Raw genomic sequence first — 20,810 nt, forward strand, 5'->3', positions numbered from 1 at the left:
CATTGTAAATAAGAATTTGTTCTTAACTGACTTACCTAGTTAAATAAATGTAAAATAAACCTGGAATAGTATAAAAGTAATCCTTCTACCCCCCCTCCCCTCACAAAAAAAAGTGGTTGTCCCACTGGCTATCATAAGTTGAATGCACCAATTTGTAAATCGCTCTGGATAAGAGCGTCTGCTAAATGACATAAATGTAATGCCAGTTGAAATGTGCTAACGTTAGCCAGCTAGCTATAGTTAACTACCTAGCTAGTTTGTAATGTAATTTTCAGAGCAGGCTGGCGTATACCTTGCTAACTATTGTAAATGTAAGCATGCAAGATAGAATATCGATAAAAAATATATGAAATTGTTACATTGCCACTTATTATGAAAATGTGCAAACATTGATTGTAGCTAATGATGGTCTACCTCGAGTCTGCCCGCTTCTCCTGCGCTGATGCTACCCTCGCGCAGGCCTTTGCGTTCACCGTCTCATTCTGGATCTTGAGGTGTCAAACAACTTGCATGCACACTACCAGTCTCTCTTAAAAATCGGAGTGGTTTGACTGTAATATAAATTGTATAGCTTAAATGTGTTATAAAGGCAACTGGTTAACCAACATAAACTCGTTTCCTCAGTCGACTACGTCTATAGTTCTATGGTTTCAGCTTCATAGGATCGACATTGCAATACTGCCACCAATAGGACAGAGTACAAAGAGCATGGAATTTTCTAATAATAAACCAATAAATTACTTTGACATACTCCACACTTACAATATTAGACATATTTTATTCAATTAAATATATACAAATGAAAGATGATCTATAGACTGGACTGGGGAGTGAACCATGGGCAGTTTTCTTGCTTTTAGCTATCATGCACGAGAACTTATAAACATGACGCCTTCAATGGTCTTTTCATCACATTGATACACATGTACTATGCCCAGGGCCAGGAGTTTTCCTGACCACATGACCAGACCAAGTAAACTCCACACCCTTATTATTTGGTTTATAATAGGTGAGAAAATGCATATGCTGAGCAGATATCATAGTCAATAAAAACTCTTGGCCCTACCCATACCACATAAACACACAATACAAAAACATTACACTGAAAATAGCTTCAACATGAAGCATTTAAGGATGAGGTTAAACTATAACAAATATTTTGCTAGTTTCATTACAAATATAGCTTCCTGAGAGACCACTTATTCTACCGTGTCAGCATGTAGTTTCTCCCCATCTATCATTGCTACTCCTTCTGGGTCTTGGGCTCCGGTTCAAAGGGGAAATCCTTTACAGCCACCTGAGGGGCCACTTTCCCTGCTGCTTCTGCAAGCAATCGCTTTATTTTGTGCTGGTGAGCCTTATTCCTCCTCTTCGCAAGCCGTTTCAACTTATATTGACACTTCCTTAGATGACTGTGATAACTCTTCATGAATATACCTGTGAAGAATATAATGTTTCCCCCCTTTGCTTTCTTCATGGACCATGGTTCAGAGGGGGACTTCTTTGTCGCCATCTGACAGGACACTTTCGCTACGGCTTCTGCATGCTTCTGTCTCTTTTCCTTGCGGTTGCTAGCAGGCTGGGTGTATGCGAGATGGTGGTTGCTTGAGGCTTGGATGTATGTGTATCTCTGAGTTAAGATCAATCCATCAAATGTATGTATTTATAAAGCCCTTTTTACATCAGCAGATGTCACAAAGTGCTTATACAGAACCCAGCCTAAAACCCCAAAGAGCAAGCAATGCAGGAGCATGGTGGCTAGGAAAAACTCCCTAGAAAGGCAGGAACCTAGGAAGAATCCACAGAGACGAACTGATATCTTTCCGACAGATAAGATCTAAACCAGGCATGACCTTGTCCGCGTAGACCAATTAGGGTTTGCAATCTCTCCAAAAGAATGTGGTGATCGATAGTGTCAAAAGCGTCTCTAAGGTCTAGGAGCACAAGGGCAGATGCAGAGCCTTGGTCTGACGCCATTAAAAGGTCATTTACCACCTTCATAAGTACAGTCTCAGTACTATGATGGGGTCTAAAACCATACTGGAGCATTTCGTATACATTATTTGTCTTCAGGAAGGCAGTGAGTTGCTGCGCAACAGCTTTTTCAAAAAACGTTTGAGAGGAATGGGATATTCGATATAGGCCGATCGTTTTTTAGATTTTCCGGGTCAAGGTTTGGCTTTTTCAGGAGAGACTTTATTACTGCCACTTTGAGTTTGGTACACATCCGGTGGATAGGGAGCCATTTATTATTTTCAACATAGGAGGGCCAAGCATCATAGAACTTCATGAATTCATCACTGCTGAAGTGAAGTGAAGGCCATCCTCACTTGGGGAATGCTGCTTTTTAGTTAGCTTTTCGACAGTATCAGAAATACATTCTGGATTGTTTTTATTTTCCTCAATCAGGTTGGACAAGTAGGCTGATCGAGCAGCAGTGAGGGCTTTTCGATATTGCACGGTACTGTCTTTCCAAGCTAGTCGGAAGACTTCCAATTTGGTGGAGCACCATTTCCGTTCCAATTTTCTGCAAACTTGCTTCAGGGCTCGGGTATTTTCTGTATACCAAGGAGCTAGTTTCTTGTGACAAATTGGGGGGTTAAGTAGGAGGGGCAAGACTGCTGCAGGGCTGGCAGGCTGGGTAGATGAGAGCTGGAGGTTGCTAGCAGGCTGGGTAGATGAGAGCTGGAGGTTGCTGGCAGGCTGGGTAGATGAGAGCTGGAGGTTGCTAGCAGGCTGGGTAGATGAGAGCTGGAGGTTGCTAGCAGGCTGGGTAGATGAGAGCTGGAGGTTGCTAGCAGGCTGGGTAGATGTGAGCTGGAGGTTGCTAGCTGGCTGGGTGTATGCGTATGTCTGGTTTAAGGATGTGGTGCCATTAGAGTAATATGGGCTAGGTAGGAGGGACATTTTACCAGGCGGTATGGCACCAGAGGGCATGATTCCAGGTGGCATGAATCCAGGTGGCATGGTACCAGGGGGCATAATACCAGGAAGCATGGTACCAGGGGGCATGGTACCAGGGGGATAACCCCACCCTGGAGGGAAGGCGATGGTGTAGGGGCTGCTCTGGTATGCCATATACTGAGAGTACTGGATGGGGGAGTAGGTTGCCATCATAGATGCATGAGGAGGATGAGAAACAGGGTATATAGGGTTCATGGAATATGAGTTGAGCTCAATGGAGCTTTCCCTGGACTCATCCCCATACCTATCCTTCTCAGATCTCTCCATGTCCCAGTCTCTAGTACTAGAGTTGCTATCCCAGTTGCTCTCGCTGTCCCAGTCTCTGGTCCTAGAACGTTTGTCCCTTTGCAGCCACCTGTCTCTCTCAGATCTGTATCTGTCCCTGTCTCTCTCAGATCTGTCCCGGTCTTTCTCTGGGTCTCTGTCCCTGTGTCTCTCAGATCTGTATCTGTCCCTCTCAGATCTGTATCTGCCTTTCTCTCCATTTCTTTCTGATCTCTTCGTTTCTCTGACTACTGGTAGGTCCTTGTCTCTCTCTCTGGTACTAGAGTGTCTGTGTCCATCTCTCTCTCCATCTCTTTCAGATTTGTCAATTTCTCTGACTATATCCTCCTCCCTCGCTCTGTCCTTGTCTCTGGTACTAGAGTGTCTGTGCCTGTCTCTCTCAGATCTGTCCCTGTGTCTATCTATGTCCCATACCCTGTTACTAGAGCTGCTGTATTCAACGGTCATGTTTGAGTGCTGGTTTAGAAGGGGGCTAGGGCTGGCGCTGTCTGATGGTAATGAGGAAGTACTGAGATGTTTAAATGAGGGCTCTCTCTCCTCTTTCTCCTTTCCCTTCTCATTCTCCTTCCTTTTCAAGTCTCCCATCTTCCCGTACAGCCTATCATTGGTCCTGTCTGTCAGCCGACCCAACTCCTCAACCCCCAGGTCCAGCCCAACGATCTCCAGCAGGGTCTGCATCCGCTCGTACCGCTGCTCATCCTCAAGCCTCACCTTCTTCTTCTCCTCAACCGGAGGAGAAGACTTGGATCTACTGCTGGAGTCAACATTACCCTCGAGCAGAGTGGGCCAAACTTGTGGTAGCTCCTCGCCCACAACGGGTAACTCATTTACATCATTGACTATCTTTGAGAGCTTGTTGATGTCCACCCCTTCGTTGAGGACATTGAGGAAGCGCTGGAAACCTGTGGCTGCTATGTCTTTCTCCTGTGTCCTTAGTGAGTGAACTGGTCTCTGAATGGTTGGTTTATGTTGTTTATCATTAGGGACCACCTAACAGGATACATGAGGAAATATCAATGAATATCTATCCACTTCAGCTATAAAGAAACAAAATGTGTTTGATCTGCTTGCATCATCAAGACTGCCTATCAAACGTAGCCTTCATTTACGTATGGCTTATGTGTGCATTTCAAACGACCTTGGTGTTATCATGGGCTTGCTCTGTTCATCTGAATGTCACGATAGATTAGTGCCTTTCGTAATTATTAGGAGAGTGAAGCAGTTTTTCTTCTTTTGGCTCTATACTCCAAAAGTTTGGATTTTAAATCAAACAATGGCTATGAGGTTAAAGTGCATACTGTCAGCTGTAAATTATTTATCCATATCCGGTATATTGTGTCATTTTAGAGTCACTTTTATTGTAAATAAGAGTAGAATATGTTTCTAAATACTTCTCCATTAATGTGGATCCTACCACAATTACGGATAATCCTGAATGAATCGTGAATAATTATAAGTGAGAAAGTTACAGACGCACAAATAAATCATACCCCCTAGAAATGCTAACCTCTCACCATTACAATAACGGGAGGCTAGCATGGGGGTATGATATTTGTGCATCTCTAACTTTCTCACTAATTATTCACGATTCATTCAGGATTATCCGTAATAATGGTAGGATCCACATTAATGGAGAAGTGTTTAGAAACATATTATATTTTTTATTTACAATAAAAGTGACTCCAAAATTATTATACATTATTTACCATTCATTTCTATTGGGCACAAAATAATCTGAAACGCAACCAAAACAAACAGCAAATGCATCCAACAAAGCTTGATGTAGTCATTGCGAGCTCTGAATGTTGGACCAAATACTTACATTTTTACTACTTTAATAGACATAAGGGAATTTGTCCCAATACTTTTGGTCCCCTAAAATGGGGGACTATGTACAGAAAGTGCTGTAATTTCTAAACGGTTCACCCGATATGGATGAAAATTGTTTAATTTCAAATTCAAACTTGTGGAGTAGAGCCAAAAGAAGATACAATGCTTCACTGTCCCAATAATTACAGAGGGCACTGTATTTGGTTGCATTCTGTCAACTGCATTTTACTCATAATTACTCATTCAGCAATGATTGGCTGTTATCTGACTAGCTATGCTCCAAGTCCATCTCCATGACTGCTAGCATGATAGGTAGCAATTGATGCATCTGAAAGGATAACAACATTTTCATGCAAGTGGTTGACAGAGATAACACTAATATAGCCGTGACATTCTAGAAAAAACTATAGGCCTATAAGAACACAAAAAATATTATGAAGCGTACAAGTAGGTAGACACTTTATATCTAGCCTATTTGGAATGGGTGTCAATGGCACAAATCCATTGTATTAATCGGGGGCCATGGTTTTCTTGACTTCCTCCTTATGATTATTTTGCCGGTCTCTATGTTTTGTTATGGCTACATACCTCCTCATTGTTGGGATAGCGTCGTTGGTTCGTTAAAGCCCTCACTCTCAGTCTCAGAGGATGGGCCTCTTCATTTTCTAGGGAAGCGCTAATCATCAGCTCCAATGCTCGCATCTTGTTTTGTTTCTTCACCTTGGCAGGGGTATCCTGGAGGAAAATAGAGAATATTTTAATAGAATATATGCCATTTAGCAGACGCTTTTATCTAAAGCGACTTACAGTCATACGTGCCTACAATTTAGGTATGCGTGGTCCCAGGAATCGAACCCAATACCCTGGCGTTACAAGCGCCATGCTCTACCAACTGAGCTACAAAATACCACATACTACCTACCTCTTTAAGGAATACCTGGAATAGTATAAAGTAATCCTTCTTCCCCCACAAAAAAAAAAGGTGGTTGTCCCACTGGCTATTATAAGTTGAATGCACCAATTTGTAAGTCGCTCTGGATAAGAGCATCTGCTAAATGATGTAAATGTAATACTAAAAGGACCATTTTATTATGTGAAGTTGCCCCTGGATAGTGATCCAAGGTCAGTTTTTATTTACCCCTTAATAGTTAATGTAAGAACCAGGTTTTTCTACTGCTAAGTCCATGTAGTAGAAACATCAGAATCCAAACATCAAGAAAGATCTGGTGGTCACCCTGATGGTGTTTTCTTTTTTATTCTTGCTATGCATAAACCGTAAACAATAAAGGTGTTTTACGTTTTTCCACTACACAGAAAACTGATTAATTCTGGAAATGTTTTGCACAAAAGCTTTTTTTGGCATTATATATTATCTAGCATCAACTTCTTTTTGATCTATCAGGAAATATCTATTCATAACAGGGTTTATGTCAATTCGGAATTAAAATTATATTCAACACATTAATTGAAATTTGAATTTGTCACAGGAAGCAGAATTTGAAATAAAGGAAGTAGAATTTAATTGAAAGAAATTGACATGAATATATGAGTCTCAATGCTTTGACAAATCTTTTGCCAAAATAATCTGCCACCTCTTACTGAAGAATACAGATACAATTTTAAATGTTAGTTTGATTATAACTCAATGATGTCAAACAGTATTTTGTTTGTATTTTTGTCATGAAATGTTCCCTTCCATTCTGTAGTGTTTGATCTAATGCATTCTGAGAAATTGATGTTTTTCTATCATTACATTTAATAACATGTAAAGTGAATTGTGAATTATAGTGAACAAAAATATAAACACAACATGCAACAATTTAAAAGATTTTACTGAGTAAAAGTTAATATAAGGAAATCAGTCAATTTAAATAAATAAATTATGCCCTAATCTATGGATTTCACATGACTGGGAATACAGATATGCATCTGTTGGTCACAGATATCTTTAAAAAAAGGTAGAGGCATGAATCAGAACCAGTCAGTATCTGGTGTGACCACCATTTGCCTCATGCAGTGCGACGCATCTCCTTCGCATAGAGTTGATCAGGGTGTTGATTGTGGCCTGTGGAATGTTGTCCCACTCCTCTTCAATGGCTGTGCGAAGTTCCTGGATATTGGCGGGAACTGGAACACGCTGTCGTACACGTAAATCTAGAGCATCCCAAACATGCTCAATGGGTGACATGTCTGGTGAGTATGCAGGCCATGGAAGAACTGGGACATTTTCAGCTTCCAAGAATTGTGTACAGATCCTTGCGACATGGGGCTGTGCATTATCATGCTGAAACAAATGGTGATGGCATCGGATGAATGGCACGACAATGGGCCTCAGGATCTCGTCACGGTATCTCTGTGCATTCAAATTGTCATCAATAAAATGCAATTGTGTTTGTTGTCCGTAGCTTATGCCTGCCCATACCATAACCCCACCGCCACCATGGGGCACTCTGTTCACAATGTTGACATCAGCAAACCGCTAGCCCACACAACGCCATACATGTGGTCTACGGTTGTGAGGCCGGTTGGACATACTGCCAAATTCTCTAAAACGACATTGGAGGTGGCTTATGGTAGAGAAATTAACATTAAATTATCTGGCAACAGCTCTAGTGGACATTCCTGCATTCAGCATGCCAATTGCACGCTCCCTCAAAACATGAGACATCTGTGGCATTGTGTTGTGTGACAAAACTCCACATTTTAGAGTGGCCTTTTATTGTCCCCATCACAAGGTGAACCTGTGTAATGATCATGCTGTTTAATCAGCTTCTTGATATGCCACACCCGTCAGGTGAATGGATTATCTTGGCAAAGGGGAAATGCTCACTAACAGGGATGAAAACAAATGTGCGCACAACATTTAAGATTAATACGTTTTTTGTGTGTATAGAACATTTCTGGGATCTTTTATTTCAGCTCATGAAACATGGGACCAACACTTTACATGTTGCTTTTATATTTTTGATCAGTGTATAAGGGAGACAACCTACAAAATAATCTTTAAATATCTCCAGACCACTGTAATTATAACATGTTTTAGGAGGATGAGTTTAGCCCAGGGGTTTAGCAGTATAGCACTTACCCACCCTGCGTCTTATTTCCCAACCCTAGACTGTGCCTGTTTGACAACCCTTTTCCCACGTCGAAGGATATTTACGTGGTCGGTAGATTGGGAAATAATTCAATTAAATTGATAGATGCTACCCCCCCCCCACTCCAAATCAAACATGGATTCCATGTTGTGTTATTGCTTTGCGTGCACACCTGTCTGTGTTTCTCACCTGTTTGTCCTAACTAATCAGCCTCGCAATACAGGCGCCGCAACAGACAGGAAGTAGAACGGAGTGTCTGCGTGCAAACATTGACATACGTTTGATTTTAATACTTTCTTGTGCACAGGTAACGTGAGGGATGCCGATTTAATAAGAACGTTCTTCCGACTCTGGATATATCTTCAATGTCAGACGCGCTGCTAAAACAGATAGTCATTTCAGCGCGACTTAACTTGAACGCCCTTAGACTGAATGCCCCAAGACGGAATATTGAATAAATGTACTTACACTTTATGAACTGTATACATGACGACGAGCTTGAAGGGCTAGAACATGTCAAACATAGTATTGGTCACCATACATGATGTCAACATCAACATAATGATGTATGGAATAAATTATCTATTTGAATTTCATTGAATTCAATTCTACAGACAACTGAAAGGGGAATTAGACCCAAATCTAGATTTTGCATGAACTATCCCTTTAATTCAAATTAAATTCTGCTTCCTGTGGTGTGTGACCAATTCAATTCAAATCCCCAAACTAAATTCAGAATTGACCCCAACTGTGATCAATAAATACAGAACTAATAGGTACATACCTTACGAAGTAGGTAACATACTGGTGTTCTTCTGAGCTTACTCACAATGTCCAGCACCCTCCGTTTAAGAGGTATGCGTGACGACTTGTCCGCGACATTGTTATATGTTTTGATTATTGTATTGTTCATCTTGGTCTGTTTAGACATGCCCGTCGCTGTTGTGGACGCAATCTGTGATTTAGGCATGTCCTTAGCGCTGTGTTTAAGCTCTCGCATAGCAAGAACAGCTTTCTTGCGAGCTATCTGTTCCTCTATGACCTCCAGCTCCTTCTTCTTACGAGCGAGTTCCAGGTCCACACTGGGCTGCACAGGATCTCCATCAACGCCCCCATCTGTGTCTGGGGAGAAGGGAGCACCGCTACCCCTCAATGAGCCTTTGCTGCACTCTCTGGATGATGGATCCAGGATGTAGCTCGTATCAGAGGCACCATACTCCTCCCAACCCCCACTAGCTTCTCCATACTGCAACCGCCGACTGTACCTCTTTGGATCCATTGGGTATGTTGTCTTCCAGCGTGCCTGAACTGGGAAGACTCTTCAGGATCACTGCAGCATAAAATAAAAATGTAAGAAGACAGTGGTGAGCTTAATGTAGGCTACATGTTGTGCTAGGTTGCCTGGCTGCCCAAACTCCTTGCTCCTGCCAAACGCTATGCCCAAGGACGTTAATTTATTTATCTGCAACGAGTCTAGATCGGTTGTCACTAGTTACCACAGCCACAAAGTCAAAATTGGCTATATCGTAAAAATTAAAGAAAACAAAAACAAGCTGTTTGGTCTTAATTTAAGGCTAGGCATGAGGTTAGCAGTGTGGTTAGGTTTAAATATTTAAATACATTTTTGAAATACACAGGGTTTAAGACTTTGTGGCTGTGGTAACTAGTGACGACTGTCTGGATCTAAGTACCTCCCCGACGATTTCTAGAACGCAAACACATACTAACCGTTCTGATTGGTCCCAGTAACCGATCGGTTGGGCCAGAACACATGTGGGTAAAGCACTGTTTTGAAACTGCGTTATTGGCTTTGATACTCTGATTGGTTAGAAATGATATAAATCGCTGATTACTGTTTTGTATAACACCCCTCATTTTGACATCACCACAAACAACGTCAATAATGGCAGTCACTAGCTAAGTTTCCATCCAATTGGAGACAGATTTATGCAAATATTCTAGAATCCGCATTAAAAAAATATGCGCATTTTCCCACCAGTGGTATGTTTCCACCAAATGGACTTGTTGAGGACAAAAATCAGTGCGTGATGATATAGTGGACACAAAATGTAATTTTTTGCTTAACTTTTCATGTACTGAATTCTATCGCATTTTCAACTCTACCGATAGTTTTGGCACAAAAACTGTTGAGTAAAATAGCAAATGTGCCTACTCTGGTCTTGGCACGTGCGCTCTAGCCAACAGCTCCCAGATACAGTGCAGGTAGGCTAGTCTACATGATGAGATTATTATGGATAAGAATATTTTTATTTGTCAAACGGCAGTCAAGCATCGATCATCATGTCACTAGAATAAGACCTTCAATATTTATTGTAAAGGAGCGTCAAGAATTAAATGTCGATTATTTTTCGGTTTTTAAAAACCGAAAAATTGTAGTTGTTTAAACAACTACAACTAATTGACCAATAATAAAAATAATAATAATAATAATAATAATAATAATAAGCCATTTAGCAGATGTCGGTTCAATTACTTGAATTCCATTTTGTTCAAGTTTTTTCTGTTTGCTCAATGCACACATTGCAGTTTCTCTAGAGATAAATCAGATCCAGTCTGAACTGTGCAATGTGGTAGGGAATTTTAGTTTCCAACAGGGCCAATATTCTACATAGTTTATCGCATTTAACATGGTACAGTGGGGGAAAAAAAGTATTTAGTCAGCCACCAATTGTGCAAGATCTCCCACTTAAAAAGATGAGAGGCCTGCAATTTTCATCATAGGTACACGTCAACTATGACAGACAAATTGAGAGAAAGAAAATCCAGAAAATCACATTGTAGGATTTTTTATGAATTTATTTGCAAATTATGGTGGAAAATAAGTATTTGGTCAATAACAAAAGTTTCTCAATACTTTGTTATATACCCTTTGTTGGCAATGACACAGGTCAAACGTTTTCTGTAAGTCTTCACAAGGTTTTCACACACTGTTGCTGGTATTTTGGCCCATTCCTCCATGCAGATCTCCTCTAGAGCAGTGATGTTTTGGGGCTGTCGCTGGGCAACACGGACTTTCAACTCCCTCTAAAGATTTTCTATGGGGTTGAGATCTGGAGACTGGCTAGGCCACTCCAGGACCTTGAAATGCTTCTTACGAAGCCACTCCTTCGTTGCCCGGGCGTTGTAGGATTTTTAATGAATTTATTTGCAAATTATGGTGGAAAATAAGTATTTGGTCAACTACAAACAAGCAAGATTTCTGGCTCTCACAGACCTGTAACTTCTTCTTTAAGAGGCTCCTCTGTCCTCCACTCGTTACCTGTATTAATGGCACCTGTTTGAACTTGTTATCAGTATAAAAGACACCTGTCCACAACCTCAAACAGTCACACTCCAAACTCCACTATGGCCAAGACCAAAGAGCTGTCAAAGGACACCAGAAACAAAATTGTAGACCTGCACCAGGCTGGGAAGACTGAATCTGCAATAGGGAAGCAGCTTGGTTTGAAGAAATCAACTGTGGGAGCAATTATTAGGAAATGGAAGACATACAAGACCACTGATAATCTCCCTCGATCTGGGGCTCCACGCAAGATCTCACCCCGTGGGGTCAAAATGATCACAAGAACGGTGAGCAAAAATCCCAGAACCACACGGGGGGGACCTAGTGAATGACCTGCAGAGAGCTGGGACCAAAGTAACAAAGCCTACCATCAGTAACACACTACGCCGCCAGGGACTCAAATCCTGCAGTGCCAGACGTGTCCCCCTGCTTAAGCCAGTACATGTCCAGGCCCGTCTGAAGTTTGCTAGAGTGCATTTGGATGATCCAGAAGAGGATTGGGAGAATGTCATATGGTCAGATGAAAACAAAATATAACTTTTTGGTCAAAACTCAACTCGTCGTGTTTGGAGGACAAAGAATGCTGAGTTGCATCCAAAGAACACCATACCTACTGTGAAGCATGGGGGTGGAAACATCATGCTTTGGGGCTGTTTTTCTGCAAAGGGACCAGGACCACTGATCCATGTAAAGGAAAGAATGAATGGGGCCATGTATCATGAGATTTTGAGTGAAAACCTCCTTCCATCAGCAAGGGCATTGAAGATGAAACGTGGCTGGGTCTTTCAGCATGACAATGATCCCAAACACACCGCCCGGGCAACGAAGGAGTGGCTTCGTAAGAAGCATTTCAAGGTCCTGGAGTGGCCTAGCCAGTCTCCAGATCTCAACCCCATAGAAAATCTTTGGAGGGAGTTGAAAGTCCGTGTTGCCCAGCGACAGCCCCAAAACATCACTGCTCTAGAGGAGATCTGCATGGAGGAATGGGCCAAAATACCAGCAACAGTGTGTGAAAACCTTGTGAAGACTTACAGAAAACGTTTGACCTGTGTCATTGCCAACAAAGGGTATATAACAAAGTATTGACAAACTTTTGTTATTGACCAAATACTTATTTTCCACCATAATTTGCAAATAAATTCATAAAAAATCCTACAATGTGATTTTCTGGATTTTCTTTTCTCATTTTGTCTGTCATAGTTGATGTGTACCTATGATGAAAATTACAGGCCTCTCTCATCTTTTTAAGTGGGAGAACTTGCACAATTGGTGGCTGACTAAATACTTTTTCTCCCCACTGTACATGGTAATGTAAAAATTTTATGTTTTTGTGATCCAATACGTAATTTGTCCGGTCTGTGTTTCTTTTACGCCTGCTACGCCATTACAAGGGGATATAGAGAGCAGCTATTGCTTCGCAAGGTATCGCTACCTGAAGGTTTTTAGATTTTCTTTGCAAATTTATTGGACATGATTTGGAAAGGCACACACCTGTCTGGATAAGGTCCCACAGTTGACAGTGCATGTCAGAGCAAAAACCAAGCCATAAGGTCGAAGGAATTGTCCGTAGAGCTCAGAGACAGGATTGTGTCGAGGCACAGATCTGGGGAAGGGTGCCAAAAAATTCCTGCAGCATTGAAGGTCCCCAAGAACACAGTGGCCTCCATCATTCTTAAATGGAAGAAGTTTGGAACCACCAAGACTCTTCCTAGAGCTGGCCGCCCGGCCAAATTGAGCAATCGGGGGAGAAGGGCCTTGGTCAGGGATGTGACCAAGAACCCGATGGTTCTTGGTCAACTGACAGGTGTGTGCCTTTCCAAATCATGTACAATCAATTGAATTTGCCAAAGGTGGACTCCAATCAAGTTGTAGAAACATCTCAAGTGTTGATCAATGGAAACAGGATGCACCTGAGCTCGATTTCGAGTCTCATAGCAAAGGGTCTGAATACTTATGTAAATATGGTATTGGGGGGGTTTCCCTTTTTGCAAACATTTATAAAAACCTGTTTTCGCTTTGTCATTATGGGGTGTTGTGTGTAGATCGATGAGGAAATGTTTTTATTTAGTCAATTTTAGAATAAGGCTGTAACGTAACAAAATGTGGAAAAAGTCAAGGGGTCTGAATACTTTACGAATGCACTGTACCATGGTTAAGGGCTGTTATAAAGCACAACGCAATGCGGCGTGCCTGGATACAGCCCTTAGACATGGTATATTGGCCATATACAACAAACCCAGAGGTGCCTTATTGCTATTATAAACTGGTTACCAACGTAATTAGTAGAGTCAAAATAAATGTTGTCATACCTGTGGTATACGTAAGGGATAAATGCAGACGTTTTGTACATTACCTTGGAAATAATGGACGATGCAGCGGGACGAGGTGGAGCCGAGTCCCTTTGCGGAGTTCCTTTTTCCAAGGTAATGTACAGAACGGAGGCGTTTATCCTGCTTTTACCACAGCTGCCAATGAAAACAATATGAAAGCACACATTTACCGGTACAAATAGTGACTGTGTAGCCGTAGCAAGTTGGCTAGCTAGCAGCAAGCAAGGGATAAGAATGTTGCCACTGAGAATGGCAACAGAACATAAAGAACGAATGAGTAGGTAATAATAATAATAATATGCCATTTAGCAGACGCTTTTATCCAAAGCGACTTACAGTTATGCGTGCATACATTTTTGTGTATGGGTGGTCCCGGGGATCGAACCCACTACCTTGGCGTTACAAGCGCCGTGCTCTACCAGCTGAGCTACAGAGGACCACAAGTCTCTCTGTAAATATCAAACTAATCGAAATGAACGACGGGGTCGCGTCTTTAGCAAACCAAAAGATGAGAAAGTCTAAATTTGCTTATAAAAATGAAAATATGTCAGAAGATAAGTATTATAGTGCCCTTTTTGTACATAGTCCCCCAATTTTAGGGGACCAAAAGAATTGGGATAAATTCACTTATGTGTATTAAAGTAGTAAAAAGTGAAGTATTTGGTCCCCACATTCATAGCACGCAATGACTACATCAAGCTTCTGACTCTACAAATTTGTTTGATGCATTTGCTGTTTGTTTCAGATTATTTTGTGCCCAATAGAAATGAATTGGTAAATAATGCATCGTGTCGGTATTGTATTCTATTATTATTTACAATAAGTGACCACAAAATGACCCCAAAAGGGTCGTATTAGATTGTGTAGAAATGCAGGAAATGAGTTTTAGATGTCCCAAAAAATTCTGAGGGAGGACCCCCCGACAGGTTATGTCCCCCCTCACTTCTAAAAACAAAGTTGCGTCCCTGGCGATTAGAATACGAAGATCGCGTTGAGAACATTTACATTTACATTTTAGTCATTTAGCAGACGCTCTTATCCAGAGCGACTTACAGGAGAAGACGGCTCTAGACGCACAAAATTCGCATTGTGGTCTGATTGTGTTCAGATCTGTCTGACCACTTCAGGACGTGGTCAGGGATGCTTTGCGGACCTCAGTCTGGACGCAATCAGGCTACCGAAAGCGCATACAGTGGGCGACGTCATCAGCACTCCTATCACAGTCTCCATAAAATGTGTGTTTTGGGGCCGACTGGCACTTTTTCATTATAACGTTGGAGTAAATACGTTCCTAGCATGTGAGGAACGTGATTGCTTGCCACATAAATACTAGACAGCTATTTTTTGTTTCGCTAGAGTTATGCTAACCTGTTTGCAATCCCTTTAGCTAGCTTCAGTAATTAGATGTTGTGTTATCATGTTGCCTATTCCACCGTTTGTAGAATGCACACTTGCATTTGAATATAGCGTAGGAAAAGGGAATCCGGACACTTAAATGTAGGTGTAGATGCATGACGCGTTCAGAATTCCATGATCATAACTATGATCAGACTACTAAAGCTGCATGAATCTGATGCAGAACCTCTGCTACTAAGCTAGGTAGCTAACGTTTGCTTGTAGCCATGTCATTTTCCGAACAGGCTGTGCGCGTGACAAAAGCATTTTTTTTTTTTATCATAACCAAACACATTACCTTATTCTTAAAAATAATGTGCAAGCAGGAACTATAAAACGATTGTTTACCACCCGTCTGCAACCTCACCCGCGCTCTTGTTTTAGGCCTGAAAGATGGTACCATCTCATTATGTTCGCCATGTCATTTTGGATTTTGAGGCGTCAAGCAAGTTCCACGCACGCTACCAAAGACTGACAGAGTGCTTGACTTGAAATACAATTGCATAAAAAAATATATATTAGCTAGTACAAAAGCAACTATCTAGCTAGCCAAAGACAAAAAGTATTGTATTTTTCTGCTGTACCTGTTTCTGTAGTTGAATTTTTTCACCTTCTTATGATTGAAATTCCAATACTGCCACCAACAGGATGGAGTGTGAAGTATAGTGACGAGCATCAGCATGACTTCCATATTGAAGTTACTTTTTATTGAGAAAAAGAAAGAAATAAAATAACTCTTTATTTGTATATATACACAGTGAAAGAGGATCCACAGAAATGGGTTAGGAGTTTTTCCTGACCAAATGACCAGCCTAGGAAAACCTTCAGGCCCTAATTAAAGCCTATATAGGCAATCATTTTTGCTAGTCAGATCAAGTCGTAAAGAAAAGCCCCTGGCCGTACCCATGCTAGTACAGATAAATCCAATCTGAACATACACTGAAAAAAATTTCTTCAAAATGTAGTCTTAAAGGATGATAACAAATCCTTTGCTAGTGTCATTACAAATCTATAAATGGTTGCTAGCTAAGAATGTAAGCCAACTGATGTCCATAGGGTCTGGATGGGTCAGTAGAAGGTTCTAGTCTAGTGGGAGATGAGCTCATGATGCCCAGTGAAGATCTGCAGAAAAAAGAAAGAGTTCAGACGAATGACTCGCTATGATAGAAAAACAATAATTCTTGATTTGATAAGAGAATCATTGCATAAAATATTCCAGGCTCATTAACTTAACTCCATTTTCCAAATTTCACCAAAGTGGAGTGAATACACATTCTTTGATGAAATAGATGGAGTATTTATACTGCTTTTACTTACAACAAACTGCCTTTGAGTTTATGTTGGTGTTTGTTGTGTCGATTTCCGCTTCATCTTCAGGTTGAACTCTTCAAGCTGAGAAAGGGTATACACTCGCATGTCAATACAAATATGACTGAATGGTGTATAATATCATTAGTAAAAAGACAAGCAATAATGACAAAATGAGAACAGCATAAAAGTAAGCAAAGGTCTTTCATACCAAAGATAATACTGTACTTCCAGAAGTAATTACACAAACCTTTTTCTTTAGTTTCCCCTTAATCGCTTCTTCTGGCATTGTTTTTTTCTCCCCTTCAACATCGCTCTCTGCTTCCGCTTCAGAGAGGGCCCTGGGATACTTTGCAGCCACCTGAGCGGCCACTTTCGCTGCAGCTCTTGCAATCAGTCCATCTCTCTTCTCTTGGAGATCTCGATATATTCTCCTCTTTCTCAGAACCTCTTTCCTGTATTTCTTACACCTTTCTCCAAACGCCTGGCTGTTTCTCTTGACTCTTGACTTGGTGAGCCGTCTTACGCGGCGGTTGCCGCCCTTGGGCACCACCGTCTTAACGTACTGCAGACAGCGGGGGTGTGACGGCTCCTTCAGTTGTTGGGCCTTGCTCAAGGAGATTGGGTCTGGGGTCAACACTTTCAGTGTTGGCGTGAGTACAGCCGAGCTTGTGAACTTGAGTTCGCTATCGGGTTGGGTAGATGTGACCTGTGGGTTGCTAGCAGGCTGGATGTATGTAAGCTGGCGGGTGCTAGTGGGCTTGGTAGATGTGACCTGGGGGTTGCTAGCGGGCTGGATGTATGTAAGCTGGCGGGTCCCACCAGGCTTGGTAGATGTGACCTGGGGGTTGCTAGCTGGCTGGATGTATGTAAGCTGGCGGGTGCTAGCGGGCTTGCTTTTTGGGAGTTGGAGGTTCATGAGCTGGAGCAGGTTGCCAGTGGACTTGGTGTTTAGCTGCTGGAGGGTGCCAGTGGGATGGTTGTTTGTGAGCGGGATATATGTTAACTGGTGGTTTCTGGCAGGCTGGGTAGATGAGAGCTGGAGGTTGCTAGCAGGCTGGGTGTATGTGTATGTCTGGCTTAAGGCTGCTGTGCTATTAGAGTAATGCGGTGGGGCGCTGGGGTAAGGTAGATACCCAGGGGGGGGGTATGGGAAGGGAGGCATGTTACCAGGGGGCATGGTACCAGGGGGCATAATACCAGGGGGAGGGGGCATGGTACCAGGGGGCATAAGGTTTGGGGGCATGGTACCAGGGGGCATAATACCAGGGGGCATGCTCCCAGGGGGCATTAGGCTAGGAGGCATAATGCCAGGGGGCATAATACCAGGGGGCATGCTCCCAGGGGGCATTAGGCCAGGGGGCATAATACCAGGGGGCATAATGCCAGGGGGCATAATACCAGGGGGATAACCCCAACCTGGAGGGAAGGCATTGGAGTAGGGGCTGCTGGTATACAGAGATAACTGGGTGGTGGAGAAGGTTGCCATCATAGATGCATTAGGAGGGTGGGAAAAAGGATACATAGGGTCCTTGGAGTATGTGTTGAGCTCAACAGAGCTTTCCCTGGACTTGTCCCTATACCTATCCCTGTCGCTTTCTTCGTCCCAGTCACCATCTCTGTCCCAGTCCCTGGTACTACAGCGCCTGTCCCTGTCTCTGTCCCTAGCACTAGAGCGCCTGTCCCTGTTACTAGAGCGCCTGTCCCTGTTACTACAGCGCCTGTCTCTGTCCCTGGTACTAGAGTGCCTGTCCCTGTCTCTGTCCCTGGTACTAGAGCGCCTGTCCCTGTCTCTGGTACTAGAGTGCCTGTCCCTGTCCCTGGTACTAGAGCGCCTGTCCCTGTCTCTGTCCCTGGTACTAGAGCGCCTGTCCCTGTCTCTGTCCCTGGTACTAGAGCGCCTGTCCCTGGTACTAGAGCGCCTGTCCCTGTCACTAGAGCGCCTGTCCCTGTCCCTGGTACTAGAGCGCCTGTCCCTGTCCCCGTCTCTGTTCCTGGTACTAGAGCGCCTGTCCCTGGTATCAGAGTGCCTGTCTCTCTCGCTGTCCCTGGTACTAGAGCGCCTGTCCCTGTCGCTGTCTCTGGTACCGGAGTGCCTGTCCTTGTCTCTGGTACCAGAGCGCTTGTCCCTGGTACCAGAGTGCCTGTCCTTGTCTCTGTCTCTGTCCCTGGTACTAGAGCGCCTGTCCCTCTCTCTCTCAGATTTGTCCCCGTCTCTCTCTCGGTCTCTCTCAGAACTGGCCCAGTCTCTGTTTCTCTTAGATTCGTCCCTCTCTGTGTCCTCGTCTCGTTCTCTGTCCCAGTCTCTAGTACTAGAGTGCCTATTCCTGTCTCCCTCCCTGTCTCTCATATATTTGTCTCGGTCTCTATCAGAGTTGTCTCTGTCTCCCTCTCTATCCCAGTCTCTGGTAGTAGAATGGCTGTAATCAAAGGTCAGATTTGAGTGCTGGTGGCAAAGGGGGAAGGGGCTGGATCTGTCTGACGTCAAGGGACTCCTCTCCTGGTCTCTCTTCATCCCGTACAGTCTCTCCTTGGTCCGGTCTGACAGTCGGCCCAACTCCTCCACCCCCAGGTCTAGCCCGATGGACTCTAGCAGGCTCTGGAGCTGGCCGTGTGGGAGACCCGGTCTCCTTTCTCCACGAATGTGTGAGTGACTGTGGTCCTGTGGCAGAGCTCTACTATGGGGCCCCAAGCAATCCTGAGAGCTCTGTGCTGGGGCCCCCTTAATCTCACTCCTGTAGGTAGTCTTTGGATGGCCCTCCTGCATAGGGGGTAACTCATTCACGTTGTTGACAATCTTTGAGAACTTGTTGATGTCCACCCCTTTGTTGAGGACATTGAGGAAGCGCTGGAAGCCCGTGGCTGCGATGTCCTGCTCCTGTGTCCTGAATGAATAAATGGTGGGTTCGTGTAGCTTATCATCAGGAACCTAACAGGAGACATGAGAGAATATCAATGGATAACCATCCACTGAGACAGCTGCTTGCTTTATACCTTAAAAATTGATGAAGGTTGATACGATTCATACTCAATTCATACCAGTTACAGTGGGGAGAACAAGTATTTGATACACTGCCGATTTTGCAGGTTTTCCTACTTACAAAGCATGTAGAGATCTGTAATTTTTATCATAGGTACACTTCAACTGTGAGAGATGGAATCTAAAACAAAAATCCAGAAAATCACATTGTATGATTTTTAAGTAATTAATTTGCATTTTATTGCATGACATAAGTATTTGATCACCTACCAACCAGTAAGAATTCCGGCTCTCACAGACCTGTAAGTTTTTCTTTAAGAAGACCTCCTGTTCTCCACTCATTACCTGTATTAACTGCACCTGTTTGAACTCGTTACCTGTATAAAAGACACCTGTCCACACACTCAATCAAACAGACTCCAACCTCTCCACAATGGCCAAGACCAGAGAGCTGTGTAAGGACAGCAGGGATACAATTGTAGACCTGCACAAGGCTGGGATGGGCTACAGGACAATAGGCAAGCAGCTTGGTGAGAAGGTAACAACTGTTGGCGCAATTATTAGAAAATGGAAGAAGTTCAAGATGACGGTCAATCACCATCGGTCTGGTGCTCCATGCAAGATCTCACCATATGGGGCATCAATGATCATGAGGAAGGTGAGGGATCAGCCCAGAACTACACGGCAGGACCTGGTCAATGACCTGAAGAGAGCTGGGACCACAGTCTCAAAGAAAACCATTAGTAACACACTACGCCGTCATGGATTAAAATCCTGCAGCGCACGCAAGGTCCCCCTGCTCAAGCCAGCGCATGTCCAGGCCCGTCTGAAGTTTGCCAAAGACCATCTGGATGATCCAGAGGAGGAATGGGAGAAGGTCATGTGGTCTGATGAGACAAAAATATAGCTTTTTGGTCTAAACTCCACTCGCCGTGTTTGGAGGAAGAAGAAGGATGAGTACAACGCCAAGAACACCATCCCAACCGTAAAGCATGGAGGTGGAAACATCATTCTTTGGCGATGCTTTTCTGCAAAGGGGACAGGACGACTGCACCGTATTGAGGGGAGGATAGATGGGGCCATGTATCGCGAGATCTTGGCCAACAACCTCCTTCCCTCAGTAAGAGCATTGGAGATGGGTCGTGGCTGGGTCTTCCTGCATGAAAACGACCCGAAACACACAGCCAGGGCAACTAAGGAGTGGCTCCGTAAGAAGCATCTCAAGGTCCTGGACTGGCCTAGCCAGTCTCCAGACCTGAACCCAATAGAAAATCTTTGGAGGGAGCTGAAAGTCCGTATTGCCCAGCAACAGCCCCGAA

General features: G+C 43.3%; 2 protein-coding genes across 2 annotated transcripts; both read right to left on the reverse strand.

Annotated features, from left to right (window-relative positions):
* Positions 1–1,243: 1,243 nt before the first annotated feature.
* LOC123485905 (peptidyl-prolyl cis-trans isomerase G-like) lies at positions 1,244–15,735 on the reverse strand. The gene is made up of 5 exons (XM_045217048.1): positions 15,502–15,735; positions 8,959–9,504; positions 5,668–5,814; positions 2,491–4,239; positions 1,244–1,630 (listed from the first exon to the last, which is right to left on the reverse strand). The coding sequence occupies exons 2-5, from the start codon at positions 9,451–9,453 to the stop codon at positions 1,244–1,246; spliced, it is 2,778 nt and encodes a 925-aa protein (XP_045072983.1). The 5' UTR covers positions 9,454–9,504; positions 15,502–15,735.
* Positions 15,736–15,888: 153 nt separating this feature from the next.
* On the reverse strand, positions 15,889–19,440 carry LOC121533996 (YLP motif-containing protein 1; the record flags this gene model as incomplete). Its single annotated transcript, XM_041840402.2, is given in 3 exon segments — positions 15,889–16,325; positions 16,521–16,595; positions 16,762–19,440. Coding segments are annotated over 2 exon segments (2,736 nt in total), but the record flags the coding sequence as incomplete, so codon positions are not given.
* Between the last annotated feature and the right edge of the window lie 1,370 nt (positions 19,441–20,810).

Source organism: Coregonus clupeaformis, unplaced genomic scaffold (assembly GCF_020615455.1).
Source record: "Coregonus clupeaformis isolate EN_2021a unplaced genomic scaffold, ASM2061545v1 scaf0896, whole genome shotgun sequence".
Lineage (NCBI taxonomy): Eukaryota > Metazoa > Chordata > Actinopteri > Salmoniformes > Salmonidae > Coregonus > Coregonus clupeaformis.

What these genes read in the sequence shown, in the direction of transcription:
- LOC123485905 (XM_045217048.1), bottom strand. Translation starts at nt 9,453, where the DNA reads ATGGATCCAAAGAGGTACAGTCGGCGGTTGCAGTATGGAGAAGCTAGT. An exon ending in GCTATCCCAACAATGAGGAG is followed by an intron (nt 4,240 to 5,667) that starts GTATGTAGCCAT and finishes GTATCCTGTTAG; the next exon opens with GTGGTCCCTAATGATAAACA. An exon ending in GGTGCTCCACCAAATTGGAA is followed by an intron (nt 1,631 to 2,490) that starts GTCTTCCGACTA and finishes ATCTTAACTCAG; the next exon opens with AGATACACATACATCCAAGC.